Source organism: Octodon degus, unplaced genomic scaffold (assembly GCF_000260255.1).
Source record: "Octodon degus isolate 3935 unplaced genomic scaffold, OctDeg1.0 scaffold00245, whole genome shotgun sequence".
In the NCBI taxonomy this organism is placed as follows: Eukaryota; Metazoa; Chordata; class Mammalia; order Rodentia; family Octodontidae; genus Octodon; species Octodon degus.
Window position 1 is genome coordinate 1761847 of NW_004524821.1, and position 22567 is coordinate 1784413.

The following is a 22567-nucleotide window of genomic DNA, read 5'->3' on the forward strand; positions in this document are numbered from 1 at the left end:
CCTTCCCATATTTCCTCTCTGCTCTTGTTTTCTCATCTGTACATTGGCAACAAAAATATGCCCAATCCAGGATATGGCACAGAGTTTTTGTACATACCAGTGCCCCTTCTTCCCCCTTCTAAGCCTAATTCCGGATAGTTTCCCCAGACCCAAAACTTCCTGCATGCACATGTTCAGAGAAAGAGGGGCAGAGCTCTCACAGACATGGTCTCTAGCCATGCCAGGAACTCAGTAGGCCATAAACTGAGAAGACTGACCCTAGCAAATGCTGACATTCACTTAGACACAGTCACAAGGGCAGACACCTGTCCCCCAACCCCTGCCAATTATCCTCCTCCACAGCTGCCCTCCCCAACCCAAGGCACGGGAAATATTTAAAACAATTTTATTCATGAAAATATGCTGTACAATGCACTCTACACGGCCTCGACACGGCACACACGCACACGCACACGCTGACAGCACGGCCACGGTACACTGCCTACAATATGCGCCGGGGAGCGCCACACCCACGGCCCGCCCCGACCGGACACTTATAAATATGGGAGAGGGGCCAGCACTGGCACGGAAAGGAGTGTTGAGCTGGGGGATCCAGAGCTGAAGCCCACTGGAGAGGCTGAGATCAGCACCGGGACTGTGATGGGACTGTTTGACCTGGGAAGGGCACTCTAGGGCCGGCTAGGACGGGAGGAAGGCTGAACCCGTGGGGGTGAGGGTAGCGGGCGGGCGGTGCAGGGGTGGATGGCCAATAGATGTGAGTCTTCGGAGGGTTGCCAGCTTTGGGTAGTGAGACTAAGATGAGTGGGCAAGGTGTCTGTGGGGATCAAAGTTTGGGACTGGCTACGAGTCCCTGTCAGCACAAGGTCTGCGCAAATGAAAGTGAAGATTCAGAAACACCCCTTGCCCCGTCTCCTAGTTGGCTCGGTGATCAGCACCCACACTCAGAAGACCCCTTGCTCTTCCCCACTCTGCCCTGCCCAGATTTCAGTCTCCTCCCCCAGGCTTCCTGCCCAGGGAGGAGACCAAGGCTCAGGAGTCGGCAGGAACCTGGGGCACCCCAGCCCCGCCCTCCCACGCCCCGCTGTGGTCAGCTCCTGAGAGACGTCTCTAGCACGACTGGGGCGGCCTCAAGGATCCTCCCGCGGACTGGATCAGGGATGGGGACGCGGGGATCAGGATGGGAAGACAGAGGCCCCTTGGGGATGGGACCGGGCACCCGGCCGCAGGTGGCAGCCCTCAGCCTGGCACCCAGCTCTGGTTAGGTGGCGGGGCACCGGCCAGGCCGGGCGGCGGCGGAGGCAGGGCTGAGTCGAAGTTGAAGTCCATTTCATCGCTGTCCATGAAGTCGTTGAGGATAATGGACTCGACGTCACACTCAAGGCTCCCGCTGAACATGTCGAGGTCCAGGTCCGCGGGAAAGCGGTCTGGCGCAGCACCCAGCGGCCCGGAGGCAGCATAGGGCCCAGGCAGCGCGTCCAGCAGGAGGCCGCCCGGCGGGCCCCCGAAGGCTGCTGTGTGGCCAGGCGGAGCCAGGCCCGCAGCTCCCGCCTCGCCGGACAGTGTCATAAGGCTGATGGGGTGGGCTAAGGCACTGCGCGAGGGCGCGGGCGGCGCGTACGGGGCCGCTCCCTTGCCAGGGTAGGCGACAGCCGCACCCGCCAGCGCCATCTCCCCCGGCACACCCAGGACTGGGCCGGGCCTCGGTGCGGGCGGAGGCGGCGGGAGCAGCGTGGGCAGCGCCCCGGGGCGGAAGGGCGCGGTGGCAGGAGCGAAGCTGGCCTGCTTGTTCTCCTGGATGGTCTGCATGGGCAAGCGGCGCAGCGCGCCCAAGGCCGGCGGCCCGAAGCCCCCACCTCCTCCGTATGGGCCACCCTTGCAGCTCCCGAAATAGGCCGGCGTCCCGGCGCGGGCCCGCGGCCCATAAGCGTCCTGGGCGCCGTCCAGCAGCGCCTCGGGCAACCCCGCGCCGCCGCCGTGCAGCCCTAGAGCGCTTCCCAGCTCGGCCAGGCGGGGCAGCTCCCCCGGGCAGCGCGCGCCCAGCGTGGGCGACAGCGCACTCGCGGGACTCGGATACATGAGTGGAGAAGACGGCGCCAAAGCCTCCAGGGCCTCGTCGTCCTCCAACTCGGCCGCCTCCCCGAGCAGGGGCCTCCCGCCGCCGCGGAAGTCGGCCCAGGCCTCGTAGTCGTCGCTGGCGCGAGAGGCTGGGCTGGCGGTCCACTTGGCCGCGGATGGCGGGGGTCCGGGGGCTGGCGCGCCCGGAGGGCTGCTGTCCGGGCTCCGCTCAGGTGCCTGCAACTGCTTCTTCCTGCTTGCCTTGCCCTTGATGCGCAGGAACTTGGCCCCGTTATCCATGGACACAGCCCTGCGCCGCGGCGTCTTGCCCGTCTTTCCGCCCTCGGGGTTCAGCATCCACCAGGAGCTCTTGCCAGTGCCCTCGTTCTGCACGCGGATGAAGCGCGTGTGTAGCGACAGGTTGTGCCGGATGGAGTTCTGTGGCCAGAGACAAGGGGTAGTGGGGTGAGGAGGCCGTGAGACAGGCATGGGTGACAGCAAGGGGCGGGAAGAAAGCAGAGAAAGAGAGAATGAGAATAGAGAAGAGGCAGGGTGGGGAGGAGAGGACAGGGGAAAGTTGGGAGAACAGGGGTGCAGGTGTAAGTATCAGCTGGAAAAACCCAGAATCCCCATCTCGTACACCCACCCCCACCCCCCACCCCCACACAAGGAGACAGCCGGGAGGGTCGGGCTAGAGCTTCGGCCTGGCCCTTCCCTGGAGGTGTGTCCAAGCCCCAGAAGGGGGGGCGCTACTCTAAGCCAGCTCGGGACCTGCTGGGAGAAGCGGATCCCCTCTTCCCCAGCTCAGCCAGTGGCACCTCAAGGGGCTAGCCAGGCCGCCAGCGCCCCCCAACCCCCGCGCAGATTATGTAAGGGCTCACACCGCTGCGGCTCATTTGTCCGCCCCCTCCCTCCTCAGCCTGGCGTGGCGCCAGAAGCCCGAAAACCCAGGGCTCCAGAAATCAATCTCGCGGTGACTGATTAAGCCCTGTTTAGAACTAATTGCTCTTTCGTGTGTGGGGAGAATAAATTACCTGCTTTAATTTCGTGTCTTTAAAATGCAACTGCAGGTAGAGAAGACTGTTAACCCTTTGCTGGGAGGGCCTGGCCTTAAAAGCACAATAGCCTGGAGGTCTCTAAAGTGGGTATAGGCAGGACACTTTAAAGAAATCTCACCACAGGTACTTTAAGCTCCTGAAAACTTCCAAGATACCTTGGACCCCACTAACCCAGAGCAATCACCTTTGGCAAATGCAAACTTCAGACTTCACACCTGCCTGAAGGAGTCAACTCTCCAGTGTGCCAGCCCCAAGTGACTCACCTGCCACAGCACTGCCCTCAGCTCCCTTCTGGTGGCCTCTTGACACAAGCCCCACATGCTCCCCATTTACAGACAAGAAGATACTGGCTCAGAGAGGCCTGTCTAAGTCTCCATAACTTTCTGAGGCTCCTTGGCATCATCGTTGCCAACCCCATCCATAGCCTCTTAATTTCTGCCAATCTGCACGCAGTGCTAATGTACAGTGTTCCCTGTGTGCTTGGGCTTGGGCCAGGCCTGTCCTGGAGACACGGAAAGGCTGGAGAGCCCACAGGTACCTAGAGTAGAACTTCCGCTGAGCCTCCCACCTGGGGGCCTTGGTCTCTCTGCTCAGGTATTGCTGTGGAAACAGCCTGGGCTTGGCTATCAGAGGCCTGGGCAGAGTGTCAGGCTCTCTGGGCCTTAGCTGGGTGTCTGTGGCTGTGTATCAGTCTTTGAGCTACTCTGAAAATATGGCTAGTCATAACCACCTGATAAAGCTGTTAGGTCATTCTATGAGCTAAGGAGTGTGGTTAACTATTGGTGAACATAAGTGCTCATAAATGTAGGGTAAACCCCTCACTCTGGCTAGACGACCTCACCCGTTAGGTCATTCAACAGACCTACTGTCTCTATCTTCTTCACATCTTGCTCTGAGCAGAGCTGTGCTGTGCCTCAACCTCTTGGGGAAGTTGGCATTACCCTATTTTATCTACCAGGTGACAGATACCCAGAGGTATGATGTAACTTGCCCATAGTCCCACAGCTAGGCAGCAATGCCAGGGACTACCCTGGCTCTCCCCAGGTCATGGACCTACTCTTAACCCATTAATCCACTGAGCCACACTTGTAACCAGCTATTGTATTGTGCCGTGCAAGCCACAAGTCTTCAGAAGGCCCCTCCTGCTGCCCAGGGTACCTTCTAACATCACCCCAGCTTCTGGTCTTCACTTGACTCTCCAGAGCCTCAGACTCCCCATGTCTGGTACTTTCTGGGTTTGCGAGCAACAGCTGGGGCTTGCCAGCCTTGCCCTGCCACATTTCTCCTGGGGCCTTGAGAGAGGGAGCTCAATCCCCAGAGAGCAGTGTTCCCTCAAGTGGATACCCCTTCCCCCATCGTCCCCTGCACCTGGCTCCCTGGCCCCTCCCCCACACCTGTGTTCAGGGGCCCAGGAGGCCTCAATCCTCATCCCCCATAGGACTGTCTGGCTTACCCAAAGCTCTACCTTCCTACCTTCTCCCTTCTCCAGCTGGAAATGAGTCAGGGAACACTTCTTTATCAATGTCATTTTGTACAAGCCTGGCTCAGAGTGCTGGGGAAGAAGGGAGGACACCACCAAGTACCAGCACCTAGTCAGTACCAGCATGTTCAGCACTGGGCACTCCAAGAGCTTCTTATCTCGCACAACCATGGCAGACTCCATATAGTCAAGATCTGAGATCTGTAATTGGACATGAGGAGGGAGTGAAGCTCAGACACTGCCTTGCAGGTCAGTCAGCTCGGTAGCAAGGTCACACAGCTGGTTAGCCACAGAGCCAGGAGTTACTTTTAGGTTAGTTTTACTGTAAGTCTAAGGGACATATATTCTGCCATGGGACAGAAAAGCTGGTCACAGAATTCTCAAAGAATGTCAGGAAGCCAGAACACCATTGCTCCTCAAACTTACCACATAGAGAATCCCTAGAAACCTTTGACACAGGAAGACTAGTGGTATGTTGCAAGGTCAGAATTTCCTGCAGACTCATGACTCTATTTTAGAATTCAAGGGAATTTTACACGTACTTTGTAATACATTTTTCTTTTCTTTTTCTTTTTTTAACAGTGCTAGGGATTAAACCCAGGCCTTCTGAGCTATACCCCAAAGTCCTGCACTTTCATTTCTTTATAAACATTATAAAAATATTTTAGGGGCTGGGGAGATGGCTCAGTAGAATAAGTGCTTGCCTGGCAAGCACAAGAGCCTGAGTTCAATCCCTGGTTCTGAAAAAAAAAAAAAAAATTAGATTATGTGGTCTCAGCCGACATGCTCCAGATGTACAAAGAAAGGTTCACTTCCTTCTCTCTGATGCTCCCCTAGCCAGGAACCAGAGACTCCAGCCCCCCACCCCCGGACCAATGGCTGATGTCAGAGTGAGAGTGTGAGTGTAGAGCCCCTAACTCTGAGCCAAGTTCTCTTTTCAGTCTACTAAGCCTGACAGAGGGCAAGTCTCTCCTGCTATCCAGGACGCAGTTTCCTTCTTATACATTAATGACATCAGCCAGTTGTAGCATAAAGATCTTTCTGTTTTAACATGAAAAATTCTTGGAATCATACAGTCTAGAGTTCTCAAAAGTTGAGGGGTTTTTTTGTGGGGTTTTTTTTTTTTGTTTGTTTGTCTGTTTTGCTTTTTTAGCATTGCAACTCTTTTGGTAAATGAGATCTAATACAAAAACTAAAGTGCTAGGCAGTCGAACCTTTAGGGCAGGGGACAGGATTATCTGCAGCCAGGTATACTCAGTACCCTCCCACCTCTGGAAAAAAAATACCCTTAAGGAGGGATTCTGAAGTCCAGATGGATGGGACAGGGAGGCCTGTAGGGTACCACACCTTAACTAGAGGTATGCATGGAGGTGGCACAGAGCTGCACTAGGAACTTGGCCTTTGGTTGGTGAGCCAGGCTCTGCACCAGGCATTTACCAGGGCTGTGCCCAATGAGAGAAGCTCAGGCCCTTTAGCCCAGTATGGTGTCTCTGGGCCTGGCTACCTGGGGCCAACCAGAGCTCGCTACCAAGATCCAGTGGCAAGCGCTGATCCTAAGTCTGGCTTACATGCAAAGCCTCCTGGGAGGCCAGAGGTCATGGAGATGAGGAAGAGAGAGGAGGGAGACGCCTCTGCCAGGTGGCAGTAACCAGGGTTCCCTCCTGGAGTCGCCTAGCAACCCACCACCATAGCCACAGCCCCAGCAAGCCTGGGCTCCCCTGGTGCCCAGAGCTAACTAGGCCTGGCTTCTGACACCTCCCACTTCCTAGGCCTACCTTCAGGCCTGGTCCATGTTCTTAGGGAAGTTGGACCTCCCTAATTTGAGGTCCTAGGGAGATCCTCTAGGGGTCTACGGAAAAAACAGTGGGGTACATACCATGTCCATCCCATCCTCCCTCAGAACCTGACCCAGGAAGAACGGTATCCCAGGCCTCAGCCATCAGGGAAAAGAAACTGGTGAGGCTGGCACAAGACAAAGCACACGGGTTCTGGTGTTGCATCTGGATGCCAGCTTCAAACACCATGAAGCGTGCATCCCTGGGGCATGGTGTCCTGAAGCTCAAGCAGGGAGCTGCTTCCACCTCTGCTTCCCTGCAGCACTGCACACAGCGGTGGGGCGATCCTTTAAGGAGCAGGGTCCCTGCCATGCTGACCACCTCACTGACTGGGCCAAGGCCCACGGCCCCTCCAGGCCCTCACAGGGTCTCGCTCATCCCAACATCCGGTCCTGGAATCCAGATGCTTCTGTCCCTGGGTCCCCCTTCCCCCAGATGCCCCACAGACCTGGCATCCCATTTACATCTCTATTCATGGGTAGAAGGATCCATCTGTGATAAAGCCCATCCTGACCACTCTAGAAACAGCTCTTCTCCCCTGCCATCTCTTGTGTCCTTGTCCTACTCTGAATTTTTCTAAAGCAACTGTCACTTTCTAAATGAATACAGTTTGGCCATTCCTAACCCCTAAATCCTCAATTCAAAATGCTCCAAATTCTGATGTGTTTTGAGCACTGTAATGTTCAGAATGTTTCCAGTTTTGCAGCTTTTCAGCTTTCAGATTTTTGGATCAGGAATACTAAACCAGTAAAGTATACGCAAATATTTCAAAATTCAAAAAAATTCTAAATTCTGAAATACTTCTGGTCCCAAGCATTTTGGATAATGGATCTCAACCTATATATAATTATTTACCTTAAATTATTGTCTGGCCATCTTCTAGCAGAACATAATGTTAATAGGGTAATGATTTTGCCCTCATTTTTTTTCTGTATCTCACACATTTGGTACATAGTCGGCACCTAAGTGTGTGCAGAGTTAATGACTCAGTGAAGAGAAAAAGTATAATACTGTGCTACATAGGGAGCTGAGAGAAACTGCCTGGCCTGCCACAGAGCAGCAGCTTTTCCAAGAGAGACCACAGGACAGAATGAGAGCCCAGTAGGATGGTGGAGAAAGTCAGGAACAGCATGAGACATGGAAAGAAGTATAGGCAGAAGGAAGGCCACTGAGACAGCTGAGGAACAGCCTGCAGGTGCACAAGATAGCTGCCCTGCCCTGCCCACCCCCAGACTGACCCAGCTCCAACACACGGCGGCCTCCCCAAGCCCCAACCTCCTGGGCCAGAAGACACTCCGGAGCACCCATAGGGAGACCATAACCTCCACCTTGCCTCCCACACGGGCAGAACGTGATCCATTCAGTGGCGGCAGCTCATCCATCCGGCAGGGCCCGCATCTGTTCCCTGGACACCCTTCACCCACAAGAAGTAATGCATTCATCTGACAGCACAGCCCCATTCATCCAGCACACCAGTCCCATTTATCCAGCAAGCACAACCTCATGTGCTAACAGCACTCCATTCACCTGCGGGCCCCTTCATTTATCCAGCAGGACCCCCTCATTTATCCTCCACGTCGGACACGCTTCTTCCTCCTGTGGTGTGGCTGTGTTCTCCGATGGTGTAACCCCACTGATCCAGCAGGACATCCTCTCCCCAACAAGCACACTTCATCCTCTGACAGTACAACCTCATTTATCTAATGATGCAGCCTCACCTTGCCTCCAAGCACCACCTCACTCCCTGACAGTCCAGCCTCGTTTATCTTCCAGCACAACCTCATTTCTCCTCCCCACACAGCTTCATTCCCTGACAGTGCAACCTCATCCAATCTTACTTCTCCAGTCAGGGTAAACCAGATCTCTGGGGATGAGGAGAGGAGCGTGAAAAGAAGAGCAGTTCCTCCATGTGCTATATTGCCTGCCTACAGGGAGCTGCCTGGGACCACAACTGTTTCCTCTCTTCATAGGCCCAGAAGGGCTCATGGACTTTGCCAGAGGTCCCACAGGTAGATTCTCGGACATGGGCTCCCATGCTGTCTGAGCCATCTTCTGATTCTGTGGTCCTGGGCAAGGGCTATGGGTAAGGCTCCCCTTCCTGGGTGCACCTTCAGTGGTGTGCTAGTAAATGTTTAACCACCAGCTCTCTGGAGTGAATAAAATCCCACCTGAAACAATTTGTAGCTTTTGTTGATTTCTGTGGTGTGGATGCTGCCACCATTGCCCATTTGAAGCTGTCAGTGTGATGTCACCAAGCACAGAACTGGGAAGAAGCGTGCACGCTCAGCCCCCATGAGCCAGAGAGAGCCGGTGCTTCAAGCCACCAGTACATTCTTCCAGGTCTCAGGCAGGAGAAAGGCACCACCTGCTGCGCGCCAGGCAGAGGCAGCCTCTTTTCTCCCAATAACCATCCTACCAGTAGGGAGCACTATTTTACAGAGGGAAGCGAGGTGAATCAAATGACTCCTGAGACCTCAAAACTGGGAAATAATGGAGCCCAGTTGCATCTAAGGAATGTTAGATTCTGCAGCCAGGGCTCTCTCCACCACCATCCGCAGAGTGGCAGGGAACACTCTGCTCTGCTGCTTACCCCAGTGGGCATCTACTTTTTGGCTCTTGAATCTAAGCTCTCCCTGCCTCCATCAGCAACAAGTGCTGCAATTTCATCTCCCTGCCCCAACCCTGTATTATCTCCTTGCTTTCCTGGTATCTGGGGGCTTCTGGAATCCTCTGAGTTCAGTCCTGGAGCTTGTGCCCCTCATCTAAGCCCAAACCCAAGGTGAGGGAGAGACACGACTCCTGGTTCCATCACAGACAGTCTTCGCCCAGTACTTCTCAGGACACTAACTGTGTAGCCCAACAGGGATAAAGACCGAGCTCCTGTCTTGTGATTCCCCAGAGTAAAGACCACCTGTGTATCTATGGCCAAAGCTCTGCTCCTGTCCAGCACTCCTTTCTCTCTCTTTCCTTCCCTCTCAATTTCCTTTTCTACCTGCATGAAGGGGCAAGGGCAGACATTGGAATCTCAACTTCATCCATGTGACCTTGGGCATCCCCTGTGAAGGAGGTAACTCCAAAACTCAACAGGAATCCCACATATCCAGAACCTCATCCCTGCCCTATCTTAGAGCCCCAGCAGCAGCTCCCACACCACCCCTTGCCCTTCCCCCCACTCTGGAGCCTCATCCTGGTCCAGAACCAGACAGTCATAGATTCCCTGAGGTCCCATGGCCTGCCACCTAGGGTGGAAATGGTACGTTCACCCAAGAAGGCTTCCCAAGAGAAGAGTGACACAGGTGACCTTGGGGTGTGGAGCGCAAGTACAAGTCCTTGGCACTAGGGAGGCACAGGGGCATAGGTGCCTATAAGTGAGAAGCCTCAGATCTGTGGTGGAACAGAAGTGCGCAGTCAGGTTACAGGAGGAAGCAAGTATTAAAGCAAGGCAGGAGTCCAAAGTCGGGTGGTGGCAAGCCCCAACCCAAAGAGAGCAGAGCCCACACATCCACCTAGGCAGAAGTCCAAACTCACCCTGAAAAAAAAAAAAAAAAAAAAAAAAAACCTATTATCCATGGGCTTGAGTTCTACTCCAGATAGATACTCAAGAGCCCTCTGGTGCCTTCCAGTCCATCATCCCAAACCCTAGGCCTATGGGCCTCTAGGTACTTGGAATATCTAATTCCCTGTGCCTTTGCTGTGTTCCCTTTGTCCTTGCCCTTTGAGCTTAACCAGTTCCTGCTCTTCTCTCTGCCAACCAGGCCAGCTCTGTGGAACTTTCCTGAACCCCTAGGAAAGGCTCAGAGACACCTGCTGCCCCTCAGTGCTGCTGCAGAGACCTAAATGCAAACCAGAGTCTAAGTGCTCCCCACTGGCACTTCACAGGGCAGGCCTCAGCCCTCCAGAGTCAGTATTTAGGGTGGAGCCCTCAGCAGTCACAAACAGCTCAGGCCTGGACTCTGTGCAAGCACAGTTCAGCAAAACCTCCGGTCAGCGCTCCAGACCCTGCCTGCAGGCTCGCGGTGCCCTGCCAGAGCCTCTGGCTGCATGCTTCTACCTCCCTGGTGTTCGCTGCTGCTCCCTGCTTTTGTTTCCCAAGGCTCCTCCTCTCATTTACTGAACAGAGACCTCACACAGTAGACTGTGCTAACACCCACAACGGATCTCCTTATGGAGACTTTGTGACAACTCGGAGTTGGCTAATTACCCCCACTTTATGGATGAGAAACTGAGGTCACACAATGTAAGGAAAAGTGCAGGAATTCACACCTGTGGCCCTTACTCTTCCTCCTCCCGAGATGCCTCTAGGGAGGTGCCTAGAGGAAAGGGCTCAAGGGTGGTCCTAGGGCAGGAAGAGATACTGCCCACACTGGTTCAGCACTGCCTCCATAGACTCTTTCCTCCCTCATCCAGGATTAAGCCACTCAGACCCCTCCCTACACACCAGGCTGAGCCCCTCCCTTATCCACAGGCAGCCCCCCCACCAACACTGCCCTGCCCTGGCCCTGGGAGCAGCTGCAGTGACCTCACCCAGCCCTGCCCTAGGCCCAGCTCTAGGGAGGACCCAGCAGCTGTGCCCCAGCCCTGCAGGCTGGCGGGTGGGGGTTGGGGTGGGCACCATGCCAAGAGAACCATCTGTTCTCCCAGGGGCATGGCCACCCGCACAGACACTGGCCTTGCCCCCAGGAGCCGCCCTTGGCTCTCAGTGCCCCTGCCAAGTAGCTCCAGGAGACCAGGGCAGCCCACCCATCCTGGGGCATCAGCCTCCTCTGCCATCTATCTTCTCCTGGAAACACTGAGGTCCTTCAGAACACGATGCAGAATACTGTACATGTGAGCCGAAAAATGACAAGTGCTCGTGTGAGCTAGAGGGACACAGGCCAGAGGCTAGGGCCAGTGTGTTGAGCCTTGTCTGCCCAGCCCCCATCTTGCACCCCTTCTGGGGCCTCCCCCAGCACATCTGTTCAGCTGGCAGGTGCCTCTGGCAGAGGGCAACCCCCTCCCCCACAGCCCAGCTCGGGTTACAGGAGAAGGAGGTGGTGGCAAGGCCAGCTGAGGACAGGAGATGGGACCAAAGAGGCTTCCCAGCTTCCCAGTGTTAGGGAAGGGGAACTACAGTTAGAGTAGGAAGGGTCCTGTCCAGGGTCACACAGCCAGGCCATGGGATGAAGAGAAGCCACTATCCCAGGGCCAGGGAGCCCTGGGTTCAAGGGTGACTTAAACAAGTCATTTTTTCCTTCACTTGCTAAAAGAACAGTTTAAACCCATCTGCTGGCCTCTCAAGGCCAGGGAGAAGGCTCTGGAGGCTGAATGCAAGGTGTCAACTAAGGGAAGGAGGGAGCTTGGACATCCAGAATATCTGACACCTTGGGCTCAGGGAGGCCCTAAGAGGGGTCTGTCTCCTCCAATACCACCCCACCACCACCACCACACAGAGCACAGTGCTTGTCAGGGCCAGTTCCCACAGAGCCCTACATGAGGGTACCTGGGGAGGTGGCTCCTTTCGTGGAATAAAGAATAATAGTGATAAAACTCCTTCAGGATTTCACATTTCCTGCAATCCCAACGAAGCTGGAACATGGTCCTATTATGGGTCCACTTTACAGAGGAAGAGCACAAGGCTCAGTTGTCCAAGACTACACAGAGGGGAAGCAGACTCAGTTCTGCCAGCGCCATAACTACAGGCTCCCAGCTACAAAGCTCTGTCTCACTGGAAGTTCCCAAGGCACCAAGGGAGGCTGCAGGGATCTCAGACTGGCACTGGGGACTCTGGGCCTGTGCCCTATCTCAAATTCACATTGACTCTGCACCCCAGCTCCAAGGCCCATGCTGGGCACCTGTCTCTCTCTCCTGGCTCTGTCCATTTCAGCCTCCAGTGACCTTCCTGCTCATGTCATCCCCATCCCCTGCAGCTTGGATGCCAGCCTCTAGTCTTGCCCTTCACAGCCACTCACTCACCTCCCCAGCCCTGACTCCTGTTGGCCTCCCCAGAGTCCTCAAAAACTGTCCCTGTGATGCCTGGCCCTGAGAAGTCTCCACCCTGAATCAGAAGGAAGCATCCTCATCTCTCCCCATCTTGGTCTGCCGACCCCTCCAGGTCAGGGTCCAGCTCCCCTCTCAGTAGCATGGCACCACACATGCCTACCTGGTGCAGCCTAGGTTACCATGAATGGGAGAACTGACGTCAGCCCTGAGACTACAGATCAGGAACAGCAGGCTGGCCTGCCCCTGCTCCAGGGATTTTTTGGCTGGGGACCCAGGGCCATTCCCTAGGCTAGAAGCCTTGGGGCTAAGCGCCAAGGGAGAGCAGAGATGGTGACTGGGCCTAGCAGAGCAGAGGGAAGGACAGCTGGGAAGGGCCTAGCCAGAGCACTGGGATAGGGTGGAGGTAGTCCTGGGAGCTCCATTTTTACCACTCAGAATGGGATATGGTTATAAAGTCTCTTTATTTCTCTCATTGTTAGTCTCCTCATCTGAAAAATGGACAAAATAATAATACCATCATCACAGAGTGGCTATAAAAATGAAAGAACATAAGTGTTGGCGCAAGGCAGGTTGAATCCCAAGCTGGAGCAGTTTAGAAAGGAGTCAGAAGGCAGGAAAGTGGCTGGAAAGGTTGACTGGGCTGGAGATCAGACCTGCAGTATCATATGAAGGCCCCAAGTCTGGACGAAGCAGCACTGGGCTGTGCACAGCGTCTTCTTTCCTCTACCAAGTGGAAGCCTGCAGGGTAGGGTCTCTGTCATTTTCTTCGGCACTGCAGTCTCCAAGAGGTGTGCTGATCCTCTGCCCATGTCTCCTCCCTCCTCCCCTTTGCAAAGGCCCTCAGAGTGGTGCATAACAGCCCTGGCTGGGCTGTGGCTCCATTCTCTCCATCCCTGTCCTACAGCATGATTGCTAAGACACGTGGGGGGTGGAGGTGCAGGTGCTGGGATGCAGGCTCAGTCCCTTGAAATTGACTGTGCGAGGTTTAAACTGAAGAGAGGAAGAGACTGAAAGAGATGAGGAGAGGAATGGGCTCAACTGAGCAAACTGCTTAGAGAAGAGGGCCCACAATGGGAGAAGCAGGCCACACAGGTGGCCAGGAAGCCACCTTCTAAGGCGTCACTTCCAGATGATCCATCAGACATAGCTGTTAAAATATATAACCCACCTGCTGGGAGCTTAACATACAGCAGCTGAGATAGGGACTGGAAAGCTGTATTGTGGAAAAGCTTTTAAGTAACTGGTTACCAGTTTGTCATCTAAATTCAGGCTCTTCCCTATCCCAGTTATGTCTTGATTTTCTCAACTGCAAAATGGGGCTATTAATGTCTACCTGGCAGGACTCAGGGAAGATAAGAATGTGTGTGACCTGCCCAAGTGACTGACTGGCACCCAGACACCAACTCTCCTAATTTTCATTCCCCTTCTCACAAAAGGCACTTCCCCTTAGAGACCAGAAAGGTTTCTCTCTGCAGAGGGAGGCCCTGGGGGGGAAGGGTGTAGGAGGCCCCTCCCCCACACACCACCTGGCCCCCCTCCCACCTCCACATATGGGTTGGGGGGTGGGGAGAGGCAGCAAACAGCCAAACCCTCCCAAACAGGAGTTGATTTCCATGGTAACCAGAGTGCCAGGAGAAGGAGGGTGTGCCAGATCCAGCTGTCCCACTAAGTACCCTATCGAGGCCCCAGAGCCTGAGCTAATGCCCGCTCAACATCCTGAACCCCTCACCCATCTGCCTGCCCTGGGGGAAGCAAAAGGCCAGAAACACTCTCTCCACTGTGCAGGGAGAATGTCTGCTACCTGGGTACTGTCACAGGCACCTCTAAGCAGGAGTCCCAAGTTCAAAACCTAAACTCCCATGCACCATCCACCAGGGAGAAGGCCTTGCAAACCTTGGTGTCCTCTGTCCAGTGAATCTTTCATGGCTTCATGATTTCTAAGTCACAACACCAGACTGGACCAGGGTCTTCCCCCAGGCTCCATCCATGCACACTCAGCCCTGACCACAGGACCCCAAAGGGCTGCACCAGGACACGCCGAATAACATTCCAGAAAGACAGGCGGCTGGTGGAGAGAAGAAACATATCCTCCTCACAGACTCTAAGGAGTATCTTCTTGGCACAGAAGGAACTGGCCCAAAAGAGGGGAGCTCCTGATCCCTAGGAGTGGGTTAGTCTGGGCTGAGCTGGAGAAAGAGGCAGAGCAGCAGGGGTTGGGTTCTTGCCCTTCTCCTCAGAGACCCAAAGTCCCATCTGGAGGTGGAGAGTGAGCCCCAAAGTGGAGGGAGTCCCAGCCCCATACTCCCCTCTTTCCCAGGTTCCCAGGTACACAGCCTCCAGCGGGAAGCAGGGCCCTAACCGGCACAGGGAGAAGCCTGGCAAGTCACCTGGAGGTCAAGGAAGCAGGAAGGTGAGGAAGGGCTCTGGACACAGCACAAGGGCCCCTATCCCACGCTCAGAGGTATGCACAGTGCCCACAGTCATCCCATCAGCTGTCCCAAATACAGACAAACCCCAGCACCCTAGGTGGAGCCCATCACTAGCTGCCATTCAGACCTCGGAAGTGGGCTGCAAGGAACAAACCCCCAACCCTTCCGCAGTCCAAACTCAAGCCTTTCCCTCCAGCAACCCATCCTAGTCATACCCAATGCCACAGGAAAAAAATTGGAGTTTCGGGGGGGAGGGGGGGTTCAAGTCCTAGGACTGCCAATTTCAGGACTGCCACGTGCTACAGCAAGTGTCTTCCCCACCTGCAGACAGGATCATTAGCCCACTAACCCTCTTTGGGGTAGCAGTGAGGACCCGGTGAGACAAGCCCTAGGCAAGGGAACACTGCCTCTCCCTCTCAGCCCTCCCACCTCAGGTGGGGCCTGTCCTGCTCTCAGCAGCCTTCCTCACCTCACCCCTGTCAGTCCTGAGGCTGGACCCCGCAGGCCAGGCATAGAGGGGGGCTCCGACCCACAGAAAGCAGGGGGCTAGGGGCGCTGAACTTTCGAACCCACAACTCCCCCCCCCCCCCCGCGCCGTTCATTACCTTAACGCGAGTTAAAAATAACCGTCTCATCTCTTTAAATTAGTCTGTCTGCAATTACCGCCTGGCACGGCGCTGCCCGCCATCGTCCCGCTGGAGCGGCGCCAGGTGGCAGGCGGGGCCCTCACCCTGTCTGTCGGTCTGTCTGCTTGCCTTGCGGTCCCCCTCCCCCCAAGGCGCGGCTGCCCTGAGGCCCCCAAGGCGGGTCATGCCCGTGCTCTCCCCAAGTTGCACAGGGCGGGGCCAAGGGGTGAGCAAAGTGGGGGTCCAAGTGGAGGAGCTAAACGCTGGGGCGGGGGCTCAGGCAAGACGGCGGGGGAGGGGCGCCAGGAGGCCCGGGAAGCCGGAAGGGCCCGCAGCGCGCCAGCGCTCGTGGGTGGGTGTGAGCAGGTGGCCGTGGGAGTCTGCCGGGCGTGCCAGCAACTGTGCCAGGAGCGGCTGGCACGGGCTCGTGCCCAGGAGGCGGGCAGCTGCCAGCCCTTCGCTCGTGCAGTGAGGGGGGTGAGGACACCCCCCCCAATCCGGGCTCACACCGCCTCCTCCTGCACCCCGCCAGCCTTCGGGCTGGGGATCCCCAGAGGACAAAGGAGGAGGAGGGAGCCCTGGAGAGCAAGCTGAAGGTGGAGAGGAAAGGGGGCCCTACACTCACAGCCGCTTTTGGTCCTGTAGCAGGACCCTGCTCCTGGCCTCTCAGATCAGTCTTTTCCTGCCCCCACACCTTCACCCCACCTGGAACTTACAGGCCAAGGGCTGGGCCAGATGGGGGAAGCACCAGCCTTTCTGATCCCAGTCCTCAGCAGCCGGGCTGTACCAGCCCCAGAGGGAGAAGGTAAGTCCCCATCCACTGTGTTCCTCCCCACTAGGCCTGGAGACAGGAATGGGAGGTGCCCAGGCCTTGCCTGGGAGCTCCCAGAGGAGCTGGCAGCCAGGAAACACAAAGGAGGCTGCACAACTCCAGAGGAAGGCACACCATGGCTGAGAAGCCAGGAAGGCTTCCCGGAAGTGAGGGCTGGAGCATCAGTGAGGGAGTGGGAGCCCTATGCAGATAGGCACCCTCTCTGGACAAGTTAGAGGGACAGTCCTTCCAGGCTAGGCCTGAGATGCTCTGTCCCAAGGTGAACAGGACCAGCACCTCTGGGGTGGATCTGAACACCAAGCCCAACCTATTTCAAGGTGTCCTAGGCCTGCTGCTGGTCTTGCCTCCTTCAATTATTACCATCAGTAACACTGGACTACTTCTGCACATCACATATGGGACCACTGGGTGAAAGTTCGGCGTTGGCACACTGCACTTTCCCAAGCCAGCCTGACCATGTCTGGGATACAAAAATACAACATCACAATCCTACCTCTTTGCATTTGGGTATGTAGTCAACACTTCCTAGAAGACTATCTCCCAAATTCTCTCCTCTTCAGTGAAGATAGCCCAGATCAAGTGCCACTGCCTCAGGGCTGGAGTGGGGACCTACCTAGCTCCCCACAGTACCACCTTCTCCTACTCCTACCCATCCCCTAGCCTTTCCTGTCTGCGAAGCAAAGGGTTGCAGGAGGGAACTTTGTGAATCCTGGTGCGCCCTGAAAGCAGGACCAAGGCCTTCTCCTGTGCCCTCATCCATGGCACACAGGGCGTGGTCCACCTCAGGGATTCAAGTGCAACACTTCTGTGGGGCACCAGAGAGAGGAAGGAATAATGAGCCCTGGCCCCACCTGGCACCTGAGGTGTACTGCAGCCTGTTAACCAGAGATGGTTAAGAATTAAGGATGGCTCCTCCAGCAGGCTTCTGGAGGAACTGACTAGGGATGGGGTAAGTGGTGCAGGGGCAAACAGCTCCAGGAAGGACAGAAAAGGAAGTCTCCTCACCCCACCTAGGGAGCTAGGGCTGGAGTAAAGAGGGACAGTCCCTGGAGGAACAATATGGAGCAGATCCCCTCCGGCGCCAAGGTAATTCTGACAAGGTCCTATGGCAAGAGCTCAAGCCCTAGGCTTCTCTAACACCCCAACCCAGGACTGGAAGCCAGGTATGTTGTGTCTCCACCAGTGTGGTGCAGTGGGAACTGCATCTAGCAGGTAGGCAGGAGCCCAGGGCCCTTGTCCAGGGCTTGCTGCTCACTGTTGCCCTCAGAGAGTCTTATCACCTTCTAAGGCCTCAGTCTTCCAGTCTGAGTAATGAATTTATGGTACCAAATTATCTTCAAGCACACTCCCATCCCAGTCTAGGATTCATACCTGCTTCTGCTCAAAAGCCTTTCGTGGCCCCCTCCCACCACAGCTGTCAGCAAGGCCCTGTTCCAAAGGCTCTGTGGGACCCTGGAAGGAGACACTTGGGTTGGAATCCAGGTTTCCCTCTTTTAAGTATAAGGCCATAGACAGCTCACCCCTCCACTTTGGTTCTCAGTGCCCTCCTCTGTGAATGGACAAAGTGAAATCCACCCCAAGAACTGCTGCGAGAGCATTAACGATGCCAGGTTACCTGGCAGACAGCTCAGCCCTGACATGCTCAACAAACTGCAGCTGTCTCCTGGCTTCCAGTTTCAAGTCCCCTCTCTCTGTCTTCCCCATCCTCTTTCATCCATCAAGCCCAGCTGGAATGCCACCACCTGCAGGAAGCCCTCCTGGCCTTCTGGCCCACTGTACTCTACAGACTCCAAATCCTCTGAGCATCGTCTTGTCTCTTCTCTTTCACTACACATGCTTCTTGTTGCCAGGCTCTGTGCCAGCTGTTGTGGGCACAAAAGGGCCCTGATACTGCCACTGTCTTCCAAAGGTGAGTTAGGAAGAGGAAATGAGATAGGACTAACACCCAAATGACTAACATTCACTGCAGGTATGGAGAGGATGGAAGAAGGGGGAGTCCTAAGGTGACTAAAAGGGTTAGAGAGGGCTTCCTGGAGGAGGCACCTGACTTCTGTGCCCTTAAGAACTCTGGGGAGGAGTACAAGATGCACCAGGACAATTGGGCCAAGGGCTGGACACAATGTGGGGGTTGAGCCTGAGGGAGTGGGGAAGGAGATTCATGTCTACTTCACTGGCCTGTATGCCTGTCCCATAGTGGCCTGCAAGAGGCAGAGAAGCTGCCAGCACAAAGCCTCAGCGCCCTGAGCTTCCAGGTCAGGACACTCTGATCCTGACAATGTTGCCATGGGCATCTGGAGCAATCCATATCCACACCCTTAACTCCACCACACAGTACATTTCCTTCTTGAGACCCTGGTGGCAGCCACCACAGGGTGCAGTCCCCTCCCTAGATACAGGCATGCCTCCCTCACAAGGGCCCCTCTTCCATAGGGACCCTGGCAGCTCCCCTCTTAGGCACAAGGCCCTTCTACTCCCTGCCCCCAACAGTGCAGACTACCCCTATTCTCCAATAAGGTGGCCAGAGGATGAACTATGACTGGGGGCCACAATCAATCAAGCCCCTGCCCCTGTCCTTTCCCAAGATGGCTCCCCCCTTTGCACTGCCTGGCACTGAGGCTTCCAATGGGTACCCCACCCCTCCCCCAACCCTAAATGCTTCTGGGCCTGAAAGCCAAGGAAGTGAAAGACAAGCTCCCTGGGATGAGTAGGGACAGATTTCCTAGCCCTCATCACCATACCCTGGCACCAGCAGGGGTTAACCTCCCACCCCATGCTGAGCCAGGTAAGGGGCCAACACCATTTGCCCCATAAACTTACAGCTCTGGTCACCTGCCAAGCTCCACACCCTAGGCTTGTTGGTGCTCCACGGTGAACTCCTGGCATCACAAAAAGAACTGTGGGCCTGTGGTTGGCACTCCTCCCCCTGGGACCAGCTGGTGAAAGGCAGTGGAGATTTGGGAGGGAAAGCAGCCTCTGGCCCCAAGTCTTAAGTCCAGCTCTTTAAAGGATGCCTTGGTGGTGAGGGTAAAACAAGTGCAATAACAAGCAAACTCAGGAGAGCAGGGGGCTCCCCAGTGTTGGTGCCCTGGGAATGGGCTTCTCATGATGCCCCCAAGGACAGGGTGGAGATGTTGCTGGGGACGCCTCAAAGCGGCAGTCCCTTGTCACCCCACCAGACCTCCCACTCCCCATCCCTGCTGGCCAGGGATCACGCACACAGCTGCTCCCAGCACACCCCCACCTGTCCACCTACCGCCCCTAAGCCCTGGGCGCACTCCATGACCCCTGGAGTGCCCCGGAGCCCCTCCCGCTTGCACGCCCAGGAAGCCCCAGTCGGCATCCTAGCCCTTGTCCCCTTGCCGGACGCCCCCACCTTCCAGCCAGCGGAGCTGTTGCTGTCGCCTTTATCCTTGAAGTAGGGCACGTAGCGGACCATCCAGTCGTAGATCTGCGAGAGCGTGAGCCGCTTGTCCGGGGCGCTCTCGATGGCTTTGGTGATGAGGTCGGCGTAGGACAGGTTCCCCCACGCGTTCCGCCGGGAGCTCTTCGCTTTCCGCAGCGGTCCGACCTCCGCGCCCAACGGCGGCGCGGGGGCCATCGCCGGGGCCGTAACCCGACGCTCGGGTCCGCAGTCCTCGGTGCTCTCTGCCACCCCTGCGCCCAGCGCTCCGTCCTCGTCGCCGGCCAAGTCGGGCTGCGGCAGGGGCCAGGTACAGGAGCGCGGCCGGCTCTGCGGTGCGAAGTCTGGGTCCACGTCCACCTGATGCGCTCGTATCTTCGCGGCCATGGTCCCGCCCGGTTGGGGCGAGGACGGAAGGGTGGCTCTGCGGAGGGTGGGCGGGCGGCTCCAGGAGCTGCACGCCCCGGGAGGCCCGCGGGAGGGGTCCCTGGTGGCGCGGTTCAGCCGCGGGTCGCCATGGGCCGGGGCGCTGAGGCTGGAGGCTGGACGAGCTGGGGAGCAAGAGGACAGGAAAAGACCCGGGCGGCGAGGGGGCGGCGGCCAGGGAGCCCGGCGGGTACACACCTCGCCCAGCCCGGCTTCTAGCACCTGCCGCCTGCCTGTGCCTGCAGCCACCGCCACCTCCACTGCTCCCTGGGCGCCGGCTCTGCGCGCGGGTCCTGCTCTCCCGGGACAAGGCCGGGTTGCACCATGCCGGAGCCTGAGCCCGTGCCCGGGCCCGCACCGCCGTAGCCGCCACTGGGTGAACGCAGCCGCCGCCGCTCCGGCTCCAGCGCCAGCTCCCGCGCCTGCCGCGCTCAGCGCCGGCTGAACCTCGGGATGGGCGGGGGGCGGGAGGGGCGGGCCCGGTGGGGAGGGCGGAATCCTCGGCTAGCCGGGGTGCCCCGCCAAGGGCTGGGGCGGGGGCGTGGAGCTGCTAGCTCTGGGCGACCCCGCCACACCCCCTGTAAGTTGCAGCGCCGCCTACGGAGTAGGGCAGAAGAGGCAGGCGCGACCCCGCCCCCTGCTCGGCGCCGGGGGAGGAGAACCTGGGGGCGGGGCTCAAGGATTCCCGTTGGTCCGAGGCAGGACTGTCCCGCCCACAGGCTCGACAGGATCCCTCCCAGAAGCGCGTCAGCGGGTTATTGTTACAACCCGGGGTTTCCCGGGGCAACGCTAGTGAGGCGGGGCTCAGAGCACTGATCCCGCCTTCTATCGCCCCCCCAAAGGAATGTCCCGCCCTCTGTTTCTAGACCCAGAGGTCTCAAGACTTCATTCCAGGAACCTGTTAGGATGGAGGATCTAAGCCTTCTTTGTACCCTAGCCTGGGCTGTGGAAAGGAATAATTCGAGAATACTTGGGTTCTAGGCCAGGCTTTGCCACAATCCTAGTTTCTTCATCTGCAAATGGGGTCTTCATGTGCTTTTTTGGTGCCTATGGGCAGTTTTAGAGCTCTGGTTCTCAAAGTTCGTTCAACCTATAATAGAACTATCCTGGACAGCTTGTTAAAATAGATTGGTGTGCCCTGATTCCTGAGTTTCTGATTTGGCAGATCTAGGTGGGGGTCAACATTTTGCATTTCTAGCTAGTTCCCAGGTGATGCCCAAGGGGCCACACTGTCCAGACCACTGTCTTAGAGTCTGAGGAGCTTCTTACAGAGGCTGTGGGAACAAGCACTCACCCTGAAGTTCAGGGTGTTTAAGGAAAAGCTTCTCATTAATTTAACATATTTTCTTAGCTCCTCTGATACACCTGGTGTTGCTCAGGGCACTGTGGGAAGAGCAGCAGCAGGGACAGACAGAAAAGCTCCCTCCTGCATAGACGAAGAGTCAGATGATCATCATATGACTGCCTAAGGCCGAGGCTGGCTGCAGGCGGGCCGTCCAGGACTTTACCCACTGGGTGCTAAGCTACATTTCCAGCCACACCTCTGCCTGCTGCCAGCTTTCATTCAGGGTGTGCCCCCTGCCTAAAACATTCTTTGCCTTCCTCCATGTCCTCATGCAGATGTCTCCTATTCTGCAAAACTAAGCTCCTGTCAACTTTAGCCTGATGCTTCCCTAACCTCACCTCCTACACGTACATAGCTCTATTCCCTACTTGTCCAGACAGCTTGTGGTCCTGACTGCAGCACTTTGTGTCCCTTGTACAGTATTCCTGCTTTAACAGTCAGGAAACTGAAGCCACAGTGGGGAGGAAACTTACCCAAATGGCAAGGCCAGTACCAGCATCCCAGGTTCCTAATCTTCCTGCCAGTTCACTCCCTGCTGAGGGGCTACAGAGGCAGTTTTCTCTGCACTGTGGGAGTACTATGCCCCAGCCACAGGGGACAGCCCTCCTTCCTCAAAAATTCCTTCCTTCTAGCTTAGAACCTGGGGAATAGGGCCAAGAGTAAGGGTGGGGTAGGCTGGAGGGGCTCCTCCTCACCCCCCAGGGTGGGAGCAGGCCCTGCTTGCAGATGCCTGGCATGACATCTGCTTGAGTCACAGCCCAAAGGCAGGGGTGGGCATGGGAACTGTTACCCCTACACACACACACACACACACACACACACACACACACACACACACACTGTCCAGGTGGTTCTGCTTAAAGCCACAAGGATCTGAAATCACTGCTGGACCCCCTCCCACAGCTAGCATATGCCCTTGCTGCCTGGGGAGCCCACACTGGGAGCTGCCCCTGTAGGAACCCTGGAGGCCAGGCAAGCCTCCTGCTAGTCTCCACCCCTTGGCCCAGTTCTAAGTATCAGATGGGAGTTCGCTGGGGGCCATAGCAGGGCTGGGAGGATCCTTAGCTGGGGACCCTGGCATAGGCTGCCACTGCAGGGCTGG

General features: G+C 56.5%; 1 protein-coding gene across 1 annotated transcript; it reads right to left on the minus strand.

Annotated features, from left to right (window-relative positions):
* Window positions 1-415: 415 nt before the first annotated feature.
* Foxo6 (forkhead box O6) lies at window positions 416-20535 on the minus strand. The gene is made up of 2 exons (XM_004645951.2): window positions 19668-20535; window positions 416-2493 (listed from the first exon to the last, which is right to left on the minus strand). Exons 1-2 carry the CDS (start codon window positions 20079-20081, stop codon window positions 1237-1239), a joined length of 1671 nt encoding a protein of 556 aa, XP_004646008.1. The 5' UTR covers window positions 20082-20535; the 3' UTR covers window positions 416-1236.
* Between the last annotated feature and the right edge of the window lie 2032 nt (window positions 20536-22567).